Genomic DNA, 23515 nt, shown 5'->3' with positions numbered 1-23515 from the left:
ACTTTGTTTCCTGGAGCTCCATCTTCAGCTTTTTGGTTTTTCTCAGATGGCGGCGTTTGACGACCAGAATCACGACGAGCAGCACCAGAAACAAAGCGCCGGCCACGGCGCAAACAATAATCAGCACCAGGCTTTGCTGCGGCAGATTCTGCAGCGGCAGGTTCCGCGGCTCTGTCAGGAGAAAGTCAAAGCGGTTAACAATTCTCACCTGCACCAGTTTTATCAGTGTGTGTTTATATACATTTAAATTATTTAATATTGTACATGTGTACAGTGACAAAACAATAAATTCAAATTCAAAACAGGCTTCGGATTAATGTTGCTCTGAAAAACTGTACATATTAAAGACAAATCAGTGTCATATTTTTAACTAAAATTATTTTGTACCAATAGATATTAGTCTCAATCTGTTAAATATTGCCCCATTTCTAAACTCTACATCCAACCTGAAATGCTTGAGTAGTTTATAAATAATCAATTTAAATAATATTTTTTACTGGAATAACATTCTGTCTCCTCATTCATTTGGTTTCAGGGCGTTACATATCATTACTGCTTTCACTGCAGCTTTTTAAATGGATTTGTTGGCCTTGAATGACATGGATTAACATGCTTCACTTCTTATAAGTTTGTCAAAAGCCTTTAACCCTCTAGTTCATGACAAGTTTTGCCTTCGTTTCTGCTCATAAGCAGAGAGTCCCATGTCCCATGTGTTTTACTGTTGGCAGTGTGTATGTAGTGGTTGATCTTTTTCATATTTCCTCACATTGGAGCCACACAATGAAATGTACTTTATCAGGATTGTAGATGGACAGAGCAACACATGTGAAGAAAAATGTGGCAAACATTTGTTTCTAGCCTCCTCAACGCTTTGTAGAACCACCTTGTGTCTTTGATTGGTATCATCTGTGAACGGATTCTTAGTTGGATTTATTTCTAGACTTCAACTAGAAATAGACTAGACTGTGGGGCGCGCCCCCTAGGGGGGGCGTCGTGCCATTACAGTGGGGGCGCGGGAAGCCGCCTGGATGAAACAAAACATGAACACTGTACGCGCTGTACGCGCTGTACGCGGTTTTAACCTTAGACTGGCCAACTCTGTTATTCCTCTGTCAATTTGATACAGTCGGGGCTTCCACACTTCCCATATCTGTGTCCTCTGTCACTTTTATCATTAGTTAAAACTGCTTAATCCGTTGTTAACATATGGTAACCTGTTTTTCCGAGCCACCTTTAAACGCAACATGAACGCTACGACACTCGCACAGGGTTTATACCTGTGCGGCAGTGAAGGAGGCCTGCTGCTGCTGTGCGGAGCTACGCACAGCAGGTGTGTTAGAATCATGGCAGCAAACCAGCAAAACGCAAAGAACCTTTCACAGTTTTTCTCCAAAACTAACCGACTGAGTTGAGTAAAGCTGCTGGATGCAGGTAATGTTAGCTAAAAGATGACTAGCTAATACCAATACAGCACCTTAATCTTGTTAGCTAGTAACCTGTAGGCTACTGATGTTGTCCATGTTCATTTTGCCCCCCAAAAAGTCGATTCCCTCCCCCCCACCCCAGGGACAGGGACAGGGATTCTCTAAGAATCCTCTCTCCCCCCCTCCCACACGTCGTTCAACCAGACAGCCATTTATAATCCATAAGGGGGGGCCCAGAAAATGTTTGGAAACCACTGGGGGGGGGGGGGCGCAGGAGAAAAAGTTTGGGAACCACTGGCTTAGGGGTAAGGGATAGGGTTAGCCATCTTTCCCCCAGCATGATGCTGCCATTTTCCCTCAACATTTTGCTGTTGCTATGCTTGATGTTCCATATAATCGTGCAATTTGACAAAATAGAAACATGCAAATTCAGAAAAAAAACTATTTTGCCAAAATGATTTGGATTTTGCAGTATTTTTTTAGGTATTCTTTTCAAATTTGGTTTATTTTGCACACAAGTCACATGATGACAAACAAGATGTTGCTACTGGTGCAAACCATGAAAAAGAAATCAACAGGAAGTGGGAGGAGGATGATGGGGCTGGATTTTTTTTAAATTTCTTAGCATGTGGATAAAGTCATTCACATGTGATTTTAATTGTGTTTCTTATTTAAATGAAACACTGTAGCTGCAAAATTGTGTTGTTTTTTTTTACATGATCAAAATACTGACAAACTTTTGTGCACATTTGTAACAGAAACGCAGCTACTGATGTTGCAGGTTTTACCTGCTTTAGTTGTGTAATGCCAAATGATATGATGCTTCAGCTGCTCAGTCATTCACAGTGCTAAAAGTATTAATTACTTTCTGCTGCGACTGCAGTTAATTTACCCTCCAAAAAAACTAATCCAAACTTTAAATAATCATGTTATACTTCCTTCTTTTTTTTATTTTACTTGGTCAGAGATATAACCTGAATATAACCTTGTAACCTGTAAAACCTCTCATAAATATCCCCCTGGCCTGTCTGATGTGTTATTTTAAATTCATGATGATTTTTATTCATTTCTGTTCTCTAATAAAACTCAGACACTTTCAACAAATAGTTAAATTCACACAAAATTTAAAGAAAAGTTTAGTAATTTGGAGATTTCTGAAGGCATTTGATTTCATTAACAGGTATCAGAATAAACAGGCTTGAATACAAATGCATGCCACACTTTTCAGATTTCTATTTGCAAAAATAAATTGAAAACCTTGTTTTATTTCTTTCTGACATATTGGCAAACTTATATTGCAATCTTGTATGTACTTTTCTTTAAAGGTGAAAAAACATTTAATACTTTAAATCTTATGCAACTATATCTGTAGATACTACAGATTCACCACAAGGGGGCAGCAAACTCATACAAGTCTAGATAGGATAAAACTGTCTAATTTTGTTGTCTTTTTTTATTTGGTACAATGCGAAGAGATTCCCAGGTCTTACCTGATACAGCCAATCTAAACTGTGTTTTTCCAGATCCCACAGTGTTCTTCACCGTGCACTCATACGTCCCACTGTCATTCAACTGGACGGGCCGTCCGAAAACGAGCTTTTCTCCAACCACAGACACCCCATCCGGCAGAGCTTCTCCTCTCCTGATGATAACCATAATAATAAGAAAATGTCAAGCCAATTTGGAGAGATGTCAGCGAGGGGTGAACCACACAGAATGCATGACTCACGACTTGAAACAACAAAAGGTGCGACTCGCTTCAGCAAATGGAAAATGAAGATGGAGCAGAGGGTAAACATGCATTCCAGTTTTGGCCTTTGTTGAGCAACAGCTTAAAACGTAACAATAGTTGGTTTATATCACGGAAGAAATCATTCCAAATAAACACAAAAGATTACCGTCAGGTAACCCTTTCACATGCATCTGAACCAAAACCTGCAGCCCAGCCATCCAAACAGTCTATATAAAGACCAGTGGCTGCATGCAGACTGGATACTGTGCAGCTGAAGAGGCATCACAGTCACATAATGGAGCGTCAGTTTCTGATCAGGTCCACTGAGACGGTTCAGGTTGCTGAGCTGGTTTCCCTGAGCTGCAGTGGCTCTTTAACCACTGCTTTACCCCCCACTAAAACTGGAGCAGGCTCATGTTTCGCACCTCAGAGCCCCACCTAGCTTCCCTGACCAGCCTTTTATGATAAAGTCACGCAGGAATATTTTATCTGACGAATAATCTACATTCAGCAACTACCTTTAGTTTCACAAAGTTCATCTTTGACAGCAAGTTATCATCACATCGGGGTTGGAGTTTATTGTTGTGCACAGCCGCGAGTGAAACCAAGCGGTCAGTGGAGCGTTACTACAGGACACGTAGCATTCACATCAGCAAATTCACAGTAAGGGTCAGAAACTGTGAAGCTGTTGCATTTTCTGGGTTACAAGTCATTTCATGCTTCTACAAACCATTCAATAACTCGGTTTTTAAACATGCAACAACAAGATACCGGATTAAAACTTGACTGTAGCCTCTTTTTGTGGACTGTGCATGTTGTATACTTGCATATTTAATTTTTTTTTTTTGGATGATCTGTTTTCTTTGTATAGTTCTAAGCCTTGTGTATTATGATAAATTGTCATTCTAAATATCTTTTATGCGTGTAGGAATTATTCTCCATCTGTGTGATGGAGAAATAAATCACTAATTAACCACTGCAAGGGTTAACCGAGTGTAGAAAATGGATAGATGGATGTTTTCCACATGTGAAATCTCATGTGCAACATGCAACACATTTTTAAGCATTTTTTTTAAACTGCCTTAATAACTTTTATTAAAGTTAGATTTTTAAAGACACACAATAAAAACACTCCAGTCAAAGTTTTTGTAAAGAGCAAAAATGTGAAACAACACAAACAAAAGAAGGAGGGAGGAAACTGTGGTGCTACACTGCAGACCTGCAAAGCCAGACAACCAAGTTTGACAGAACATTTTCCAAATATTGTTTTACTTTGCAGTAGTTTCACTTTAAAGTTATGATACCAGAAGTTACAGTGTTTATATATGAATATAATAACAAATGGTTATAATTAATTTAGAAATATCCGGAACTGATTCTGTCAGGAAAGTCAACTCCTTACACATGTTGTTGGTCTCCTCTCTGCAGTCAGTGCAGCAAATATTGTAAAATTACAGCGTATTTATGTGTCTTCAGCTTACAAAATAACCATAAACATTTTTTTATGGAGTTTACAAATTAGGCAGGGTTTTTCAATCTTTATAAAGATTTTCCCATTGAAATAAAAAAGACTGTAGCAGCTACCAGAATGCTTCAGGTTCTTTTAAAAATTGGTTTCATCGATTTACAGACAATTATAATCAAACAACAGATCAAAATTGTGGTTTTACAGTGTGACTAGTTTGGAAATGGTGTACGTTTGTACACCGTTCGGTCCTGATGGTCTGTGGGGTGATGTCTCTCTGGACTGGCCCCGTTAACAGAAAGAAAAAGGCCAAACGTTTTTCCCCATTCCAAAACGAAAGAGTAGCGACATAAATATACTTCCTGCATCTGCTAAACAAAGAGCCTCAGTTATTCGGCTGCAGCCTTAGATAAATGTAGTACTCCAGTAATCAGACAGATGAATGACCATGTAGATGAAAGCTGGCTGGATGACACAGAGGTCAGTGAATCATTTTGTTGAACTAGCTAAACAAATTAATGGGTTTCACCCTAACAAAGTTCTTATTGTGCTGGCTGCTGCAGCTCTGTGTCTGTTTTTGTTCACCAACTGGAATTTAAAAGAAAATGGTAAAGTATTTGAAGCAGGAAAACAACTTTTTTTTGTATATTTTGTCCTCACAGTTAACTGGAACTGCACTGAAAACAGAGAGTAGCGTTAGCTTAGCTCTTCAGCTAACTGCACAACATGAAAACAATCATCAGAAGAAGGAAAGAAATGAATTTATTAGGCAGTGAAGCTGTATGTGTTGGGTCAAATATATCTAAAGAAGGACATTTAAAAGCTTTGTGTGTTTTAGGGGATCAGTTGCAGGAACAAACTGAATATTTTAAGATGTCCAACTCGGTTGGAGCAGCATTGACGCTAACTTGCAAACCCTCTGTTTATGTTGAAATATCAGGATTTTTGCAGGGTTACAAAATCATTTAATTCATAAATTTCATTTCTGAGTCTTAGGAAGTCTTAAATATTTCCAGGTTTTATATGCTTTTATGCGTTTTATATTAAATTAAGCAAATTAAGCATGTCATAAATGTACGTTGCACCTGTTTTTTTTTTTTACTTCTTAAAATTTGTAAATAAGCAAGTTTACGCTCCTGAAACAGGGATATTGTGAACTTTAAAACCACAGAGTTCTCAAATACATCCAGTACCATTCCTTTATTAAGATTTGTGCAGTATCTGATTAGAACTCAATATCTGCAAATGTTAAATCTTAAATCACTCAGATCTTGACTGGAACCTCTTCACTTTGTAATTTCTGAAGTGCGATAGATTTTTTGCAAAGATAAGGTTTTTCAAGCTTATGAAATCTAAAATAAATAAAAAAATATAGGCAACTACATAAAAAAATTTAATTACCTATAAAAATTACTGTAGAGTGAATAATGCACAAAAAATTAACCTAGATCGAAGACGAGTCAGAAAAGCTGACAGTCTGCAATCTTTCCATCAGCAACAGGTTTAAAAATATAGAATTGTAAGCTTTATGTCTGCTGCCTAATATGACGTTAAGCTGCACCTTTTCAGATAAATGTACTAATTTTAAATAGAAAGCAGAATGTGCAAGTTCAATATTGCATAAGCTTTAACATTATTCTCTCATTTTAGACTAACTTCCTCATAAATGGCATATTTTCTTCTTGAAACACATCGGATTAAATCTTAAAGGTGGAGTTTGGCAGACCTCTCTGCACTGGTTATGTAAGAAGACTGATAATATTTTTATATCTGATTACTGATGGGCAAGTTGGGACGTTTGCATCTGATTATGTCATTATTTTTTAATATCTAAAGGTTGTCTCCTGTTTAAAGATTTTCCACCCTGCATTCGACTGCTATGCGCACATGCAGAGATGTAATGGCTGGTACGGTGTCTCTAATTAAAGCACAGACCCTGTGTTTTTACCAGACATTAGAGTGATATTTAAAGCATCGCTCTGTGATTAAGTGCTTAGTTTGCGTCTCCTGCTCTTCCCCATGTCGCTGGTTCCATCCCTCGTGTGAAAACGTCTCCTGCCCCAGAAAGTCTCACTTCACATTTCGCAACTCGACACCACGGCTTTTGATTTCCGCAGCAAATCGAGCAGAAAAAGTCGTCCCACTTTAAACTCGAGTGCTTTGTTTTGTACCAGTGTGTAACATATAATTGTTTTCAGCCACATTCCTGCAGCACATAAAGAGCAATTTAGCACTGCAGGGTGCTAAATTAACATGTAATTGGCAGAGGTAAAATGTAGGTTTGTGTGATATGATGATGGTACCGAGTCCAGATGACATTCTGGGGTGTTGGGTTTCCCCTGCCTTCGCACACCAGCTCGGCCTTCTGCAAACCAACCTGCCAGTTACTGGGGGAACTGGAGATGATGGGATCTGGGGGGTCTGAAACAAAGAAGCAAGCATTGTAGTTTTAAAAAATTAAACTGCAACTTCTTTCTAAGAGAGAAAGAGGTTTCAGCAAGTGAGTGAAATTAAACTGAAACAGTTGTTGAAGTAAAACCAATTAAAAGAAAACAAAGGCAAGGAATTATAGAAAAAAAAGCAAAACCTTGTGAACCTTTAGGAGAGGACAACTTTTAAAGGTGCAGTGTGTAACTTTTATTTATTTTTTAAATCTGTTTTTTGTGTTTGTTAAAACTGTCACCATGTCAAGACAGTGTAATATGAGACAGATAATCTGTGAAAAGATCAATCTACTCCACCTTCTCCCTGAGCTGCTAATGACGTCTAAAGAAATGCACAAAAAACAACCAATCAAAGCCAGGAGGTGGGTCTCAGTGTCGTCAATCAATCTCATGTACTCGATGCTAAATGTGTTAATGGCAGAGAAACAACTTATCGCAACAGAAAAACCGTTCATCAACTAGCTTAGCATTCATAACATGCTGTGCTAGCTGCAGCGAACCAAAGAGCAAAGAGGTGAGAGAGAGAGAGAGAGAGAGAGAGAGAGAGAGAGAGAGAGCAGTGCCACACTTAGGAGTGATTGACAGAGCTGAAATATCCTCGCTGTTTGTGTCTTTCTGGTATATATTTAATTTCTACTTCACATCAGAGAATGGTTTAAAAAAGAAAAATAATCATCTGCATCCAGTTTTTACATTTCATAGTCAAATATTTCATTTCCATCTCTTCATTTGAATTCCCTTCTATTTACTGATTCCGATTCGACTGGAGAACTTGATCTCATCCTTCTCTCATAAGCCACCACTGCAGCTTTACCTGCAGCCAACTCTTAAAATAGATCCTTGAAGGAAGCCTTCATGATGACTACCTGTTAAGACCAAGCCTTTCCTGCTGCTGTGACAATACGGGAAGATCTGTTCTGCAACATTTTTAAACATTCAGTCATGCAAAGTTACAATGTCATGTAGTTTATGAACTGAATCTTGCTGTTAAATCCCAAGTGAAGATCAAATCTTAAGCATAGTGGAGGAAAATCACAATACAACTACTCAAATTCTGCTTTCATCCAATCCGCAATGCAGTTTGCCAGTCTGGAAAATCTTTGTTCAGGTAGAAATCCAGGAAAACTGGATGTTTGATTTTTATATATTTTATCAGTTCATGCTAATTTCTGGTGTACCAGAGTGGGAAACTCCAAAGACATCAAGTTCATGAATCACATCCACACCTTTAAAGTTGCCAGTCACATCAAATCCAAAACCAAACACTAACTATAACACAGAGATGCTAAAAAGTTAGCATGGCTACAAAAAAAAAAAAGTCAAGGTCGGAGCATGTCCACATTTTCCCTGGACATAATCTGATCTGTCATTACCGACGAACATTTAGTTCTCACTTACTTCCACAGAACGACAACCGAGGCTGAATAAATATGATTCAAGGACAGAGGACACAGGAAGATCTGAACAAAGCTGGCTCAGAGCCCAGAGAAAGGTTTAAACAGTCGCTCAGTCATTTAAAACTCATTTTCCACCCTTAGGTTTCGCTAAAGGAAGAAAACACCCATTTTGATGCCGGCTGCAGCCAGATTAGTACGTTAACGCAGTCAGTGTGAAGGCTGAAGCCTCTGTAAGCCGCTGATGCTCCAGACTTGATCATCACTGAGAGTTCAGCAGGCAGGATTCAGTTCAGGAACTACAGCTGGAAAAAACTGAGAGCCCACAGCACTGAACCACATTATAAACCTCCTGGTTCTTCCACCAAATATTGATTCCTGAACTCTTCCTGAGTTAAAACATTAGTGCTGTTGTTTCTAAATGAATACAAACTTGTTTTCTTTGCACCATTTGATGTCTGACAGCACTGCATCTCTTCCATTTCTCATTTTCTGTTAATAAATACAAAATGTTTGCTTGAAATTTCAGAGACATGTTGTCAGTAGTTCATAGAATAAAGGAACAATGTTCATTTTACTCAAACATAAACCTATAAAAAGTAAAATCAGAGAAGCTGATCATTTTAAATGGTCTCTTCATTTTTTCCAGAGCTGTAAATGATATTCTAACATTGCATAACTGAACATGTAAAAATGTAGTGGAACAAATCTTCTCACTTTGCTGTGACAACAGAAAAAGTTTGGGCATATTTGTTAAAAGCAATAAAAAATTCCTTCTAGGAATCCGGCTGTGAACTCTAGTTAATCTAAATGCCAACAAAAGAATCACCACAAACATAATTACTGTTTTGTTTTGAGAGTCAACAGCAGGTAAAACTACACACTGAAGCACGCCATGGTCACAACTTTACGAGAGAAAGATGGATCTCGATCTCAAGTCTAACATGAATAAGGGTTGAAACAATTAATGGGATTAATTTAGTAATTTATTAATAGTTTACAGATTCTAAAAACACCAATTTCTGAAAAACAACATACTGAAAGCAGTAATTAAAATTAAAAATGTACATGCATGACCTTTGTCTGTGAATACAAAGGTCAGGACTCAGCCTGATTTTAACTTCTCCTATTAAGCACCTTTTATCCAATTATTAATCGATTAATTCAAAAAACAATCAACTGATCAGTCTTGCACTGTATTGATAAGTCAAGCAGAAAGGGTTGAGATCTTCACAATATTGAAAGGTTTTTTTTTACTGCAGATGCATCCTTTGCCACAAACGATCAAACATTCACTAAAAGAATGATGTTATTGCATTTTAGGGAATAAAATGCTTATTGTATTATAGAAATAGATTTAGTTGTTTGTTTATTTGCATTTTTTAATGTATTTATAATATTACATAAGATAGTTAATGCCCACTGACTGACTTAACAATTGGGAGGTTTTTAAAATCGCTCAGTTTCCAGACACCAAAAAGGTTTTTGCCAAAGAACATCCTGTTGTTTTTTTAAGCACTTTGCTGTTTTTTAGAAGCAGCAGAAACTCAAATGGAAGCATAAAAACATACTAAATAAGAATTTTTCATAATGGACCCCCTTTAAGTGATTCATGTTTAATGATTCGACTTTGTAGCCAGTTCTCCGCAGTAACAGACTCGTAACTTGGAAGTCCTAACTGGACCTGACTGGTTCGTCGGTTCTGTACTCACACTGGACCACCAGGTGGTTAGCGACCCTGCGCGGTTCCTTCAGGCTGGGATGCCACACCAAGCAGTCCAGCTTCTTGCCGTTCATGCTGCGCAGCGGGTGGAGCGAGTACTGGATGAATGTTTTCCCGTCTTCCCCGGTGTGGTTCCTGGAGTAGCCGGGCAGCTCGGTGTCCCAGGACAGCCCGGGTTTGGGGTAGCCCACGGCCCGACAGGTGGCGACAACGCCAAACGCCTGGCCTTCCACCAGGTCCTCCAGTTCCACGGCGGTGATGGGCAGCACTAAGGAGAGCAGGGAGATATTTGCTGGTTAGTATTTTTAAGCTCATGTTTGTTTTCTAAGCTTTAAGTGATACTGCAGGGCGACACTGACCAGAAATACTTTTTGTTTTATTTTAGGGATTGTCCACAGATGATGCATTCAAATGGTATTCCTGGCTTTTCAGCCAACATAAGGAGGTTACTGTTCACATTTTAGCCTCATAGATTGTTTTCAGTGCAGACACAATGGCTGCTGTTCACCTAAAGGAAGTTCAGCTTTAGGAAACAATGCCCAGTTTGCAATAGCACACCTGCACCTGCCCTACTTTACCAAAGTCAAATGTCTGCAGTGGAAACTGAAATATATTATATTAATGGAGTTTTTATTGGAGTTTTAACTACTTTACTTATCTCTTTATTTTCATTACAATTTCTTTATTTTCCTTATTACTTTTTATTATTTGTTTTCAGAATTATTGTAATTATTTTATTTTTTTAAAGTAATTTTCATTATTTTTTTGTTTATATGTTAATTTTATTGTTAGTTTTATTTTCTTTATTGTTGTATTTATTTTTATCTTTTTATTCCATTATAATCATTTTTAATCATTATTATAATCTTTTGTTTTCATTATTTTATCATTATTCTTAAAATTTTTCATTATTATTATTATTATTATTATTATTATTATTATTATTATTATTCACCTATGCAAAATAAAAACCCAACACGTCACATCACCAAAAGAACCCAGATACTTCAGTGAGGCATGGTGGAGGCAGCATCATGCCATGGGGTTACCTCTAATGAGATAAAACTCGTGAGATTTTATTCACTTTAAATAAAATAACAAAGACCAAATATCAGTCAGTTGTGACACAAAACCTCCAGTTGTCTGCTAGACAGATTCTGTAAAAAAATGGATTTAATGTTTTAATCACTAAAACAGGAGAATCATTTCTCAGTCAAAATGTCGTCGGTCTCTTACCAGAGACTGAATGCTAAATGTATTTTAAAATGTGCTTCTAAAAATGAGGATGTTCACACTAATTAGTAGTTTTGTTGTGCAAAGTGTTTGTCACATTAATTTGAAATGATTCTCCTTTTTTAGGTCACAAACAGACTTTTAATGTCCACAACAATGGGGACAAAATCCTTTAATGGTAATTAAACAAGAAGAGAGACGGTAAAGGAAATATCTTGTGCCTTCATTATGAAAATAAATAGTTGGGTTTCATGATGATCCATTCTGGTTTTTATTTACATTTCACACAGATTTTTAGGCTTGTAATCGGAGCGAGTAACACCAGGATTTAATTACAAAGTTTTCTGTGAGGTTTAGGATTGAGTTTCGTCTCATTTCAGCAGTTTCAACAGAAACTCGCTCACTTTTTCATAAAAGCTCATCAGAATGAACCCTGGGCAGGATTTTGGAGCATCACCAGATGTATTTGCACGTAAACACTTTTGTTTTTATTTTGAATCCAATCCATGACTCACAGGAAAGTCATGATCATCTGACATCTGATCAATCTCTGCACATGCCTTTGGATTATAAAAAAAAAAAAAGCAATAACAACAACTGCTGTTATGGTTTAATCTCTTAAAGCACAAAATAAATGACGTCACATCTGCAAAATAAACCCGCAGCCAGCAGATTGGTAGAGATCACATGTCAAACTCGAGGCCCGGGGGCCAAATCTGGTCCGCCTTAGCTTTTTATGTGGCCCTCAAGACTCCAAATTACATCAATACGTCCCTCCAGTTTTTCACAAATCCTCAAAATTCACACAAAGTCACATTTAACATCATATATGTGACTTTGATTACAAAAAAAAACTGTCAGAAAATCCTGGAGGGACAGCTATTTATTAATATATTAACAGTTTAATTGGCTTTATAAATACATCCTGGCGCAACCGGCCCTTTAAGAACATTCAGATTTTTGATATGGCCCAAAATTAAACTGAGTTTGACATCCCTGGTATAGATCAAAGGTTTGATTGCAGGAAAAAAAACATTTAAATTCATATATTAGCATAAATTAAAGTGATGGTGTTAATATTCTACGGTCTGCTTGAGCAGGTTGGTTCAGTTCCAGGTTATTATAACGTCTTCGTCGGACATTTTACATGCAAATTAGTGAATGTTTCAACGCTCAGGGACCTTGTTCAGGACTTGAGGTTGTCAGTTACTGGTCTGAGTGGATTTGTGATGCGAGGCGTGCCAAAACAAGCCCTTAAGCTCGGAGCATCGCTGCCGACAATGACTGGCAGCAGAAGTGATAACATCGCGTTCCCACAGACCCTGTGATGATTCAAATGTTACCTCATGTGATCCACTCAGGAAGTGGAAACAAGCCACAAAAAATGTGACACCAGGTGAAAAAAATAGTAATACCACCTTCATAAATTAGTTTTTCTAAAGAAAATACTGGGGCACAATGGCAAAGCCTTGCCAAAGAAAACCAGTTTCCTCAACATGATTTTTTTCCTTAAATGTTTTTATTTTTTCAAGTTCCTTCAGTAGCAATAATATTTCAGTAAAGGGCGCAGAGGTTGAATTTTATGTGAAATGTTTGAAATTGAGTGATTAAATCAGAATCCCACTGCTGTTTTAAAAACTGTCCTCCATGTTTGCAGGCTGTTTACTCCAGATTTTCACCTGGCAAAAGCTTTTCCTTTCATTTGTTTCCTATTGCTTCATGTTACAATAAGCTAAAATAAAAACATAGAAGTGAGGCAAGCATTTGTATTTACTCCCCTTTACTCTGATACCCCTAAATAACACCCAGAAGATGTCTCCTAGTTCATCTGTGTGTAAGTTCATCCCAGTATAAATCCAGTTGGTTTGTGAAAGTCAGAGTTTGGTGTTAACTAGTTACATTTACTCGAGTAATTTTTGGAAGTAATATCTTTTTAGGAGTATTTTTTCTTGAGTAATTTTATCATGAAGTATCGCTAATCTTGCTTGTATGAAATGTCTGGATTCTCTGCACAATGTGAGTAATTTTACTGAATGAAGAACAAGATTGATTTATCAATTACTGTTTGCAGAAGTTTGAATTATTCTGCAAACAATTCCCAGTTAGGACCATTAAGACATAAAGGTACCGTAATTTTTAGACTATAAGTCACACAGGAAAAAGCAAAAACATATATAAGTTGCGTTGAACTATAAGTAGCGGGTTCAGACAAACTTTGAAACATGTGTCTTATAGTCTAGAAAATACGGTAACTGCAGAAAATATGTATTCTTAATGTTTTGACTGGAAGGAGGGCTGCTTACAAATGCATGCCACACATTTCAGATTTTTATTTTTAGGATAAATTCAGCAGTCCACCGCGTCTTTCCTTGAAATTAGATGAGATCGTAGATATTTCTCACTGCTGGTCTTTTCTCGGCCAACATTTTGCAATCATCCCAGACTTTTTTTCACACACTGTTGCAATGAATTACATCAAAATAGAATAAATTCTTCGAGTGATTTATGGCCCTGATTATGAAATTATCAAACCGCCCTAGTTGGCGGCTCTTCTCTTTATGGTTTTATCAAACAACCCAAACGTGATTAGCAAGATGCATCAGAGAAATGGAGGGTGTGAAACTTACTCCACACGGTGAGCTTGATGGTCCTGTCGAAGTTTCCGAGGGGGTAGGTGACGATGTGGCACCGGTAGACGCCGGCGTCTGACACCTTTGTGACTTTGATGAGCAAAGCTGAGCTCTCAGAAATCGGGTTGTAGGTCTCAAACATCACCCGGTCAGAGTTCTCAACCGCTGGAGGAAAAATTTTATAAAAACAGGTCAAACTGAGTAACTTCAGCCTTTACAGGACAAAGCAAATCTTATTTTACACCGTTAGTGAAAGAGTTTTACTCTTAAAGAAGCAAAGAGTTTATTTTGTACTCTTAAAGAAGCAAAGAGTTTATTTTGAGTTGTCTGTTTAAGTTTAATTAATGAACACACAAAGATTAAGTGAACTTTTCATCTTGTATCAAAAATTTCTTTTTGCACAACAATAAAAGCTGTTAAAAGAAGAAAATTCTGGAGTTTTTTGTCCATTTTTATGTTTCACATTTGCAATAATTTATAGATTTCTCTTCTACAGAAATCAGACTTTGCTTCATCAAAATATTGTGCTTAAAGTTCATTGTTGGACAAGCAAAAAAAGAAATATTGCAACATATTTTTTACATTTTTATTTAAAAAATTAACACATATGCATTAAATGAGGGGTTGCACAGTGGCGCAGTTGGTAGAGCTGTTGCTTTGCAGCAAGAACATTCTGGGTTCGAATACCTTTAATCCCTTCAGTAAAGTGGGCCGTGATGATTTGCCTGCTGGTGCCGTTGGGGAACACCTTTTCCCAGGTGACCTGCACCATCCTCTGGTCCGCCTCCGGCTGGTACCAGCAGGGGAGTCTGGTCTGTGCGTCAGTGAACCCCTGGAGGTCGGTGTCGGGCTGCGGAGGCTCTCTGAAGTCCCCTTGAACGCATCCTGCTGAGGAGAAAACAGAAACGGGTCATCAATCAGAGATAAAGGTGTTACGAGTTGATCGGAGGAATGCTTGAACTAGGACACCGAAAGATAAAACCAGGTGTTGCAAAATTCAGATAACTGAACTTATTCTAAAGGGAAAGGTGGCTGCACTTGCAGAACTGAGGACATTTTATGTTTATTTTGAATAATATTTATTTATTTCACATAAAATTAAAATGGTTAAAATTAAAATGGCACATGATGACATAAACAAAAGTCTGAAGATAAAAGCTCCCCATATATATATAAAGGTAATAGTAAGAAAATATATATATTATCTTTGTAATGAGACAGCACTCTAATGAATAATTATACCTTGATAGAATATTATATTTCATTATTTTCTTAAAAGTAAAAATTGGCATATTGTTCCTTAAATTGAAATAAAATTTTCAATTTGTCTACATCTGATTTTGGGATATTAAAAAGTATCTGTTCCTCTCGGATTATAAATGCTATCTCTCTCAATAAATCTTTTTTGCAAATTGATAAAATGATGTTCTGTATTTTAAATATAACTTGCAGAACATAATATTCCTCCAAGTCATGAAATTTCATTAAATTTAAGTTGAACGATGAATTTGTTGGATCTCTGCAGCGTTTTCTGCTTATAAATCTAATGCCTGTTTTCTGCAAAATAAAAGTAGAATTTGTAAACGCTTTACGGGCATTACCCAAAACTTCTGCACAAATAGAAAACAGGAAAGATCAGAGGATTGCATAATATCAAAAATGCTTAATCACTCAGTGAGTTTTTCACTTTATCGATGCAAATTACATAAATGCAATGTCTACTATAAAACAAAGAAAACTTGATCTGTTAAGAGAGTCACTTTCTCCTTCAGTGTTTTACAAAGGAAGTGATGCACAGGCTCAATAGATTTGTTTACAGACAAACACTCCCAAAGGCCACAGCTGGAGCTTCGCCCAACCTGCTTGACTTTGACCTCAGCATCATGGAGAAAACACGCACGCTCCTAAAAGAAAGGAAGGGAAGGTCTGCACGTGTGCCAAGACTGAAGCACGGCTCTTCAAATGGAGTTAAGTCTTTTATTTTAAGACGTATTAAGGTTTTCCTGCTTCAAAGCGAACAATAGTGCAGAAGGTTTACTGCTAATCCTGATTTCCTCACTCATAAGTGACTGCTGTGGTTTTATCTCTGCAGGGCTTGTTACAGCGATGATGTAAAAACATCATTTTATATTGCAGAGTTTGGCGTTTTTTGGTGATTTTTTTCAGTATTTGGTCAATTATCACTTTAGGGAAACAATTTATGAACCTTTCAATCACGTGTTGCACAATTTTCACGATATTTGACATTAATCTTCATCAGACTGATTGTTTCCCATTTAAACTGTCTGCAAATCTGCCCAACAGGAAGTGAGGTCGATTCTCATAATCTAAATGATCTTGGCACACCGCCTCAGGATCAGGATGTTTTGTGCCAGCTAATGTTTTCTCAATAATTACTGAGACTCATAAGTGGCTTAATGTTTTTAATTAAATGAAAAGTTTCCTGGTGTCTAGATCTGGTCTCTTCTGGCTTTAAAACTGCTGCTGCTGAACTTTACAGCTCCATCAGCTGCATCCAAGCTGCACAGCGGAGCATTAACAGAGATCCTTCCCCTTCCAGCAGCTGTTAATTCCTAACAACAACCACTGCTCTCAAAAGACTAAATAATCTTCACATCCTTGTTGGTATTTGTTCAGTTTTACTCATTTTGAAGAACATTCCTGCTCTTATTTCTCGGAAACGTTTTATCATCACATGTTGCAAACTAATAATTACGTTAGTTGATTATTCTGATAATTAATCAAATAAAAACTTGGCACATTTTGCACTTTAAGTCTTTATTATGCAATATTAGAAATATATTGAAAAACAAACAATTCAAGTCATTTTTAAGTAAGAAAATAAACATTTTATTGCTGAAAATGCAGTAACAGCATTCCCTGATGATTTGTAGCAAATGATGAATCTGCAGCTAATAAATACTTAATACTTTACATCATCATGTGAAAAGCTCAGCGGTTTCTGCTTGACTTAACATTAATAAGTCAGGGATGATCTGTTGTTTATATTTTGGATTAACTGATTAATAAATGGACAGTACAAGGTGATTAATAGAAGTGTTTTTTTCATTTTGTTTGGTTTTTTTGCACATCCTTCTTGAAAATGAGATCTGGATCTCAATATGGTTTTACCTGGATAAATAAAGGAAATAAAACAAAAATAAGTTAAACTTGTGTAGCTCCTGGTTGAACTTTTTTACAGATTTTGTCCGGTTTTGTCTTAATTACTGCTGTTATTCTCACAGAAATTTGCCTATTTTGAGTTTCTATAGCCTAGTCAATGATTAATTGATTACTAAATTAGTTAATTATTTCAATAATCAATTCATCTGATTAATCCTTTCATCCCTTATTGTAAATAGTCTGTTTTTAATGCACAAATATACCCGGCATTTTAATAATTTTTTAATAATTAGCAGATGTGCTAAGAAGAAACTGATGTAGGAGAACTTCCTGTGATGATATTGTCATTTCATATCATAAATGTTCAACTTGAATGAATGAACTTGTAGTTTTCTTTAGTATTCACTGCACAGACATGACATTTGTCTCCTTTGTGCTTTTTAGAAGGTCTTTTGCAGATTCTACTCAGTATGTTAAAACTCAAATTTATTTAACTCAATTCCCTTTTTAACTTTGCATTTCCAGTAAAGCTGCACAAACAGATCAAATGTTGAACCCAATAACTAAAACACAAAGTTTTGAACAATCATTTCACTTGATTTTATATATTTTCAGTATTTCAACCCAAATTTGAAGCTCTGGTGACATTTTCAGGCACGTTGCAGTTTTATTTCTTCTTTCTAGTTTTTTAAGACTGACGGAAACTCAGCTCTGTTGCTCATTAGTGGCTTTTACCAGTTAAAGGTTGCATTTCACCATGAGAGCGGTGAATCAAAAACTCAGACCAAACAAATGAACTTTGATTTCTAGGACGAACACGTTTATTCCTTCTCTGGTTACTGATTCACAAACCCGATAAATGATTACAGAGTTGCCAATATTGGGCACAAAATCCCACGGATCCTGCAAGGACGCAAGGACATCTGGGATGTCCAGATGTCCCACAGAGAGACGAAAAGTCAGTCTGCACTGCAAAACACAACATATTACCAGGTATTTTTGTCTAGTTTCTAGGGCAGATACCTTATTGCCCTTAAAATAAGACAAAAACTAACTTATAAATAAGTTTTCAGCAGGAAGTAGCTTCTTGTTTCACATCAGTAATTCCTTAACATTGATGAAAACGTTCTAGATCTAAAGGTAGATTATTTCACTAATAATATGAGATAAATGTCAAGTTATAAGTGAAATAATCTGCCAGTGAAACTAAACTACATTTTCATCAATATTAAGGAATTAGTGATGTAAAACAAGCTGCTATGTCTTGCTAAAAACTTACTTATAAGTTAGTTTTTGTATTATTTTAACTCTACCAACATATTTTCACTAGAAACTAAACCAGAGTTGGTTTTAACTAGTTATATCTACTCACTTACATTTACTTGAATAACTTTTTGAAAAATATTACTTTTGGGAGTATTTTTACTACATTGCATGCATTACTTTTATTTGAGTAACTTTATTATGAAGTATTTCTACTCTTACTTGAGTAAAACGTCTGGATTTTCTACCCACTGAATGAAAAACAAACATTTTTTAACCAGAAATTCACCAAACACAGAGAGACACACCTGCAGTTTTTGTTAACGTTTCATCAGTTTTATATTGAAAGAAACTGATTTGGAAACATTTTCTTTTGCTATTTTTTATTATTTATATTAATTATATCCTTACAATACCAAAATTTCCTCTTAACTTTATATTTTATTCCACCTGATGATGTAATTTTTAAATATTAATTGATGATTTGATCAGTTACTCAGAAGTTGAGTAAATACTTTTTGACTCTTACTTGAGTCATTTCTTGGACGGCTACTTTTTACTTTTACTCAACTAAAAATATGTTAAAGTAGCACTACTCTTACTTGAGTACATTTTGTGGGTACTCTGTCCACCTCAGACCAAATTTCTTGGTTAGATTTTGTGTTTTTGCAGTGCAGTGCAGGGGAGGGAGGGAGGGAGGGAGGGAGGGGGAGAGAGAGAGACAGACAGACAGACAGACAGACAGACAGACAGACAGACAGACCTTGGATGGACACTCAGATTAAACGAGGTTTTAGAGTAAGCCAAAGACAAGATAAAAAGATAAACAGCAAACGGAGAGGAAGAGTTAACCCCTGTTCACACACTCTAGACAAACACGACTTCACAAAGCTGCCCTTCAGGCTTTCCCAGTTCCCTCAGAGTGACAGTAACTCCATCACACCTGAGATTATCACACCTGTTGAAACCAAAAGCCTGATAAGAGTATTTTTTCTTCTAAATGGAGCGAGAGTCTCAGACCTCGTTTCTGCTGGTGGCTTTAAACCACAGAGGAGGGAAACAAAAGAGACGAGCAGCAGAATTAGTCATGAAAACGGGAAGATGCCGGTTGCACAACAACCTCTGATTCATGTTTAGAAGGAGGAATGCGCCCGGGCAGCATTCTGTCGCACCTTCAGACAACTTCCATCGTCTGAACTACGTGGACATCCACGACTTTACCTGCAGGCGTCTGAGTTCAGACAGCAACAACTTAACTCACAGTTTGATAGAGCGGGTTTACGCTGATCTGAGTAGAAAACATGTTTTATTAACAGCACTTCTCTGTGCTTTAAAGCAAGTGAACAAAATAAACTGCCTTTCGTGTTTGTCTTGTAGTATCTTCTAATAAACAGCTGAGTGAGTTTTCTTTAGTCATTTTCACCAAAACCGGAAAACTAAAGAAGCTTTAAAGGGGTTATCATGATAACACGTTTAAGCCATCGAAATAAAAAAGTTCTTATGGAAAAAAAAAATATTCTAGTTACAGAATTTTACATTTTATCTGATTAAAAAAATGTATAAAACATCTTCATGCAAATTCAGTTTTTATAGCAGGAAGTTATTTTGCACATAAACTTGTGCAGTCATTGAAAGATTTCTATCTAGTTTCTAGTGTAAATATCTTACTGGACTTTAAATAAAACAAAACTCACTTCCAAGAAACCTTTTAACAAGAAATAAGTCTTGCTTTAATGTCAACAACTCCTTAATATTGATGGAAAAAATGTTTCTGCTGACAGATTATTTCACTTATACCTGGTACTTTTTCATCAATATTTAGAAATTATTGACGTTAAAGCGACCTCTATTTCTTGTTGAAAAGTTTCTTGGAAGTTTGTTTTGTCCTTTTTGTACTTCCATTTGGGTTTTTGCTGCTTCCAAAAACATCCAGATGTTTTTTGGTGTCTGGAAAATCAGCCATTTCAAAAACCTCCCGATTGTAAAGTCACATCGGGTTTCCTCACGTTTCCTAGAGACTCAGAAGAGCTCCAGCACTTTTGGTCAGCTTGTTTTACTGCTGTTTGCGCTGTACAATGGCTGCTGGAAAAGACAAGTTTGGTATTTGCTTACCATCCAGAAACTACTAGCTGCATTTTTATTGGTTGAGTAGGAGGCTCCACTTTTGCTTTTCAGTTGTATAATTGTGCATTAATAGGTCACCTTTAAGTTGAGGACAAAAACGCCGTAGGAATGCAGATGGAGTAACAAACAGGAACGACCAACTTCAACAAAATAGAGCACTGATTCTTTCAGCGTCGATGTGAACTCTAAGGCAAAATCCATCATCCTGTCAGGCTGATTTCTCAACAAAACATTCAGAGTGACGTTACCTTAAGAGGACATTCTGCATTTTAAAGTCTGTTTTTGGTAAACAGCTCAGAGTCTTACAGCCTTTCAAATTCAACACAAACATCTCAGATATTTCAGATCTTCCAGAGCTGGTGTAAAATTTAAGGGCTGATCCTTGAGGTTTTGAAGCACCACGGCTCAGTCTCCATCAAACACAAGTCAAAACGTCCTACTAAAGATCTCCAGCATGAGCTTACTGAACTGTATCAGCAACATTTCTGTGTTTATAAGCTCTTCAGGATATGAAATATCAGGAGAAACAGCAGATTAAGCCTGCTGATAAATACGTCTGTGTTGAAACTACACAATCTACTAGAATATAGATGAAAACACAACACAGGTCTGCAGAAAAACCCCACCAACCTGCACACAATCAGCTGCTACATCTCAACACTGACAAACACATTTTTAACCTCCCTGTTGATTTTACTTCATGTCAGGGTGGGAAATGTCAGCAAGAGGACGTTTGCATTCTTCAACACCTCCCACACAATGTAACATTAGGACATTTCAGCAGCGAGCGCTGAGGAAAAAAACTAAAAAAGAAGTTTCTCCAACAGTCTGCTGCTTGGTTTTCACCTTTTTGATCCCACAAAATTAAACATATTCCCCTAATTCTAACCGGTGTTTATTTTCTCTGATTCATCTTTACATTCAGTGACAAAAGACAACAGATGATCCAACTTAAATGTACTGCATTAATTGGTCACAGGTAATCAAATTAACTTTATCCAAGTTACTTTAGTTGCCTAGTTAAACAAAAATAAAAAAAGTAAGTTTGATTAACTTCATTTAATTACTTGGGACCAATTAACATATATGTTTTAGGTTGGAGCTCCATTTGTCCATGATTTTGTCTTTGCTGCCCTCTGAACTCTCAACCAGCTATAAAAACATGGCCGCTCACATTTAGCCCAGCTGCTCCTGGAGGTTTCTACCCGTTTCATGTTAGTTGTTTCTCTCCCCTTTCACCACATGCTTGCTCAGTAGGAGACAGTAACATAATGCAACAGGCATTCACATTAAATAATCCTTTGAATTAAAAGGTAATATTTTATCATTTGGGTTGAACTGGACAGTCTGGGCTGATTTATATCGGCTCTAAATTAATTTGATTTATTTTTTAAGTGCATTGAGATAATTGTTCTGAAATGGTGCAGTAATAATGCAGTTATTCAGAAACATTTGCATTGTTTTTAATGTAAATCTGCATTAAAAATATACTTACTTGACAGTTTGAAAACATATTGCTAAAAGTTTTAAGCTAAATTCCCATTTTATCTATTATTTTTGTTCAAATTCTGAGTGAAAGAATAAAAAAAACAACATGCAAATCCCAACTACGAAATATTAAAATTTCCTTAAAAATTCAGAAATACTCTTGACTATTTATAATGCAGAAGATATCTGTGCATATTACAGTAAAATAAACATTTTTTAAAGAGAACTGGTTATGAAATGCATAAGAAAAGGAGCAAGTCCAAACTTCGCTCTAAAATATCTCCAAGATGTTTTTGCTCCCTGAGGTAATTATGATCTCTGTGCAGCCACACCTGAACAAATGCGGGATTTCTTAAGTTCTCACCACAAAAATAAAGAATATGCAGAATTTCCTGAACAAGAACAACTCACAACAAACGTCACTGCCTGGGAAGAGCTGAAGATTAACATAATAACTATAATAAGAGCTCGAAACACGCAGGGAACTGTTTCAGACAATGCAAGCAGAAAGCTTTTTTTCCAATACTTTCTTTCTCTTCGATCATAAAAAGTTGGCAGGTACGTCAGATGCAAGACATACTTAAATAATAAGTTAGGAGGAAACAAGCAAACCTCCCAAACAGGAACAGAAAGCCTTTCAGCAGCAGCAGCATTTTACGAGCTGCAGTAGTTGTCAAACAGGCTGAGAGTTTGTTTCTCTACAAAAGTAGAAAAAATAGATGAGTTTCTAAAACAAAGCAACTGAAAACATGAAGGTTTAACTTTGAAATTCCTTAAAATGAAGATTTAAAACCTCACCAGCAGCCTTTAGACTTAACTTTGTTTGAATAAAATGCGTGCAAATCAAAATTAAAGCCAAAGTAAAATGAAATTGAGTTCTTATCTTAATAGCTTTACACGTCACGCAGCGAGTGGAGCAACTTTAACACCCACCGCGCTGTTTTCTCCTGAAATGACCGCAATCTGCGTGTTTTTTATTAAATGAAAAGTTATTTCTGCTGAATATTTGCACTAAAATCAGATTAAATCTAAATCCTTTCAAGTCTGAGCCTTAAAGCAGGACTACATAGCTCAGAACCGGTTTAATCAGATTTCCAAAGAAAGCTCACCGACAAGGAGCAGAAGAAGCATTAGTCCGGTCATCGACTCCATCTGTACCCCGAACTGGAACTTTTAGTTTCCCTTTTTGGCTTTTTAAATTATCATGTTAAGCTTTCATAACGTGCCCAGGACGTTCTCCCTCTTCCTCAGCTCCTCTTCGGGGGTTTTAGTCTAAAAATTCACATTTGCCCACGAGTGGACGGGAATGTCGTTCCTTTGGAGCCGCGCTGACTTCATTACAGGTGAATGCAAATTGCAGCAGGAGCGGAATAAACTGTTACAGCAGCAGAAAGGAACACGGCGCGTATTTGTCTAACAAAAACCTGTCCGCTCGTCACGCAGAGGCGCACCGCAACCTGGGCAGGTTGGAG

General features: G+C 36.8%; 1 protein-coding gene across 3 annotated transcripts in view; it reads right to left on the bottom strand.

Annotated features, from left to right (window-relative positions):
• LOC106961181 (nectin-4-like) overlaps nt 1-23515 on the bottom strand; it is a 31695-nt gene extending 8180 nt beyond the window's left edge. Inside the window, exons 1-7 of one of the 3 annotated variants that reach the window (XM_015054732.1) lie at nt 23153-23515; nt 14733-14933; nt 14043-14210; nt 10172-10450; nt 6925-7042; nt 2915-3066; nt 3-171 (exon numbers count right to left, since the gene is read on the bottom strand). In XM_015054732.1, the coding sequence (XP_014910218.1) occupies nt 3-171; nt 2915-3066; nt 6925-7042; nt 10172-10450; nt 14043-14210; nt 14733-14933; nt 23153-23195 (1130 nt within the window). In that variant the 5' untranslated portion in view covers nt 23196-23515. The remainder of the gene's footprint in view (nt 1-2; nt 172-2914; nt 3067-6924; nt 7043-10171; nt 10451-14042; nt 14211-14732; nt 14934-23152) is intronic. The other 2 variants (XM_015054729.1, XM_015054730.1) reach the window with 2 other exon arrangements.

Source organism: Poecilia latipinna, unplaced genomic scaffold (assembly GCF_001443285.1).
Source record: "Poecilia latipinna isolate Pla-1442-1.1 unplaced genomic scaffold, P_latipinna-1.0 Scaffold1275, whole genome shotgun sequence".
NCBI classification, from domain to species: domain Eukaryota; kingdom Metazoa; phylum Chordata; class Actinopteri; order Cyprinodontiformes; family Poeciliidae; genus Poecilia; species Poecilia latipinna.
The sequence above is the reverse complement of the archived record's forward strand: the minus strand, read 5'-3'. Positions and strand labels throughout refer to the sequence as shown.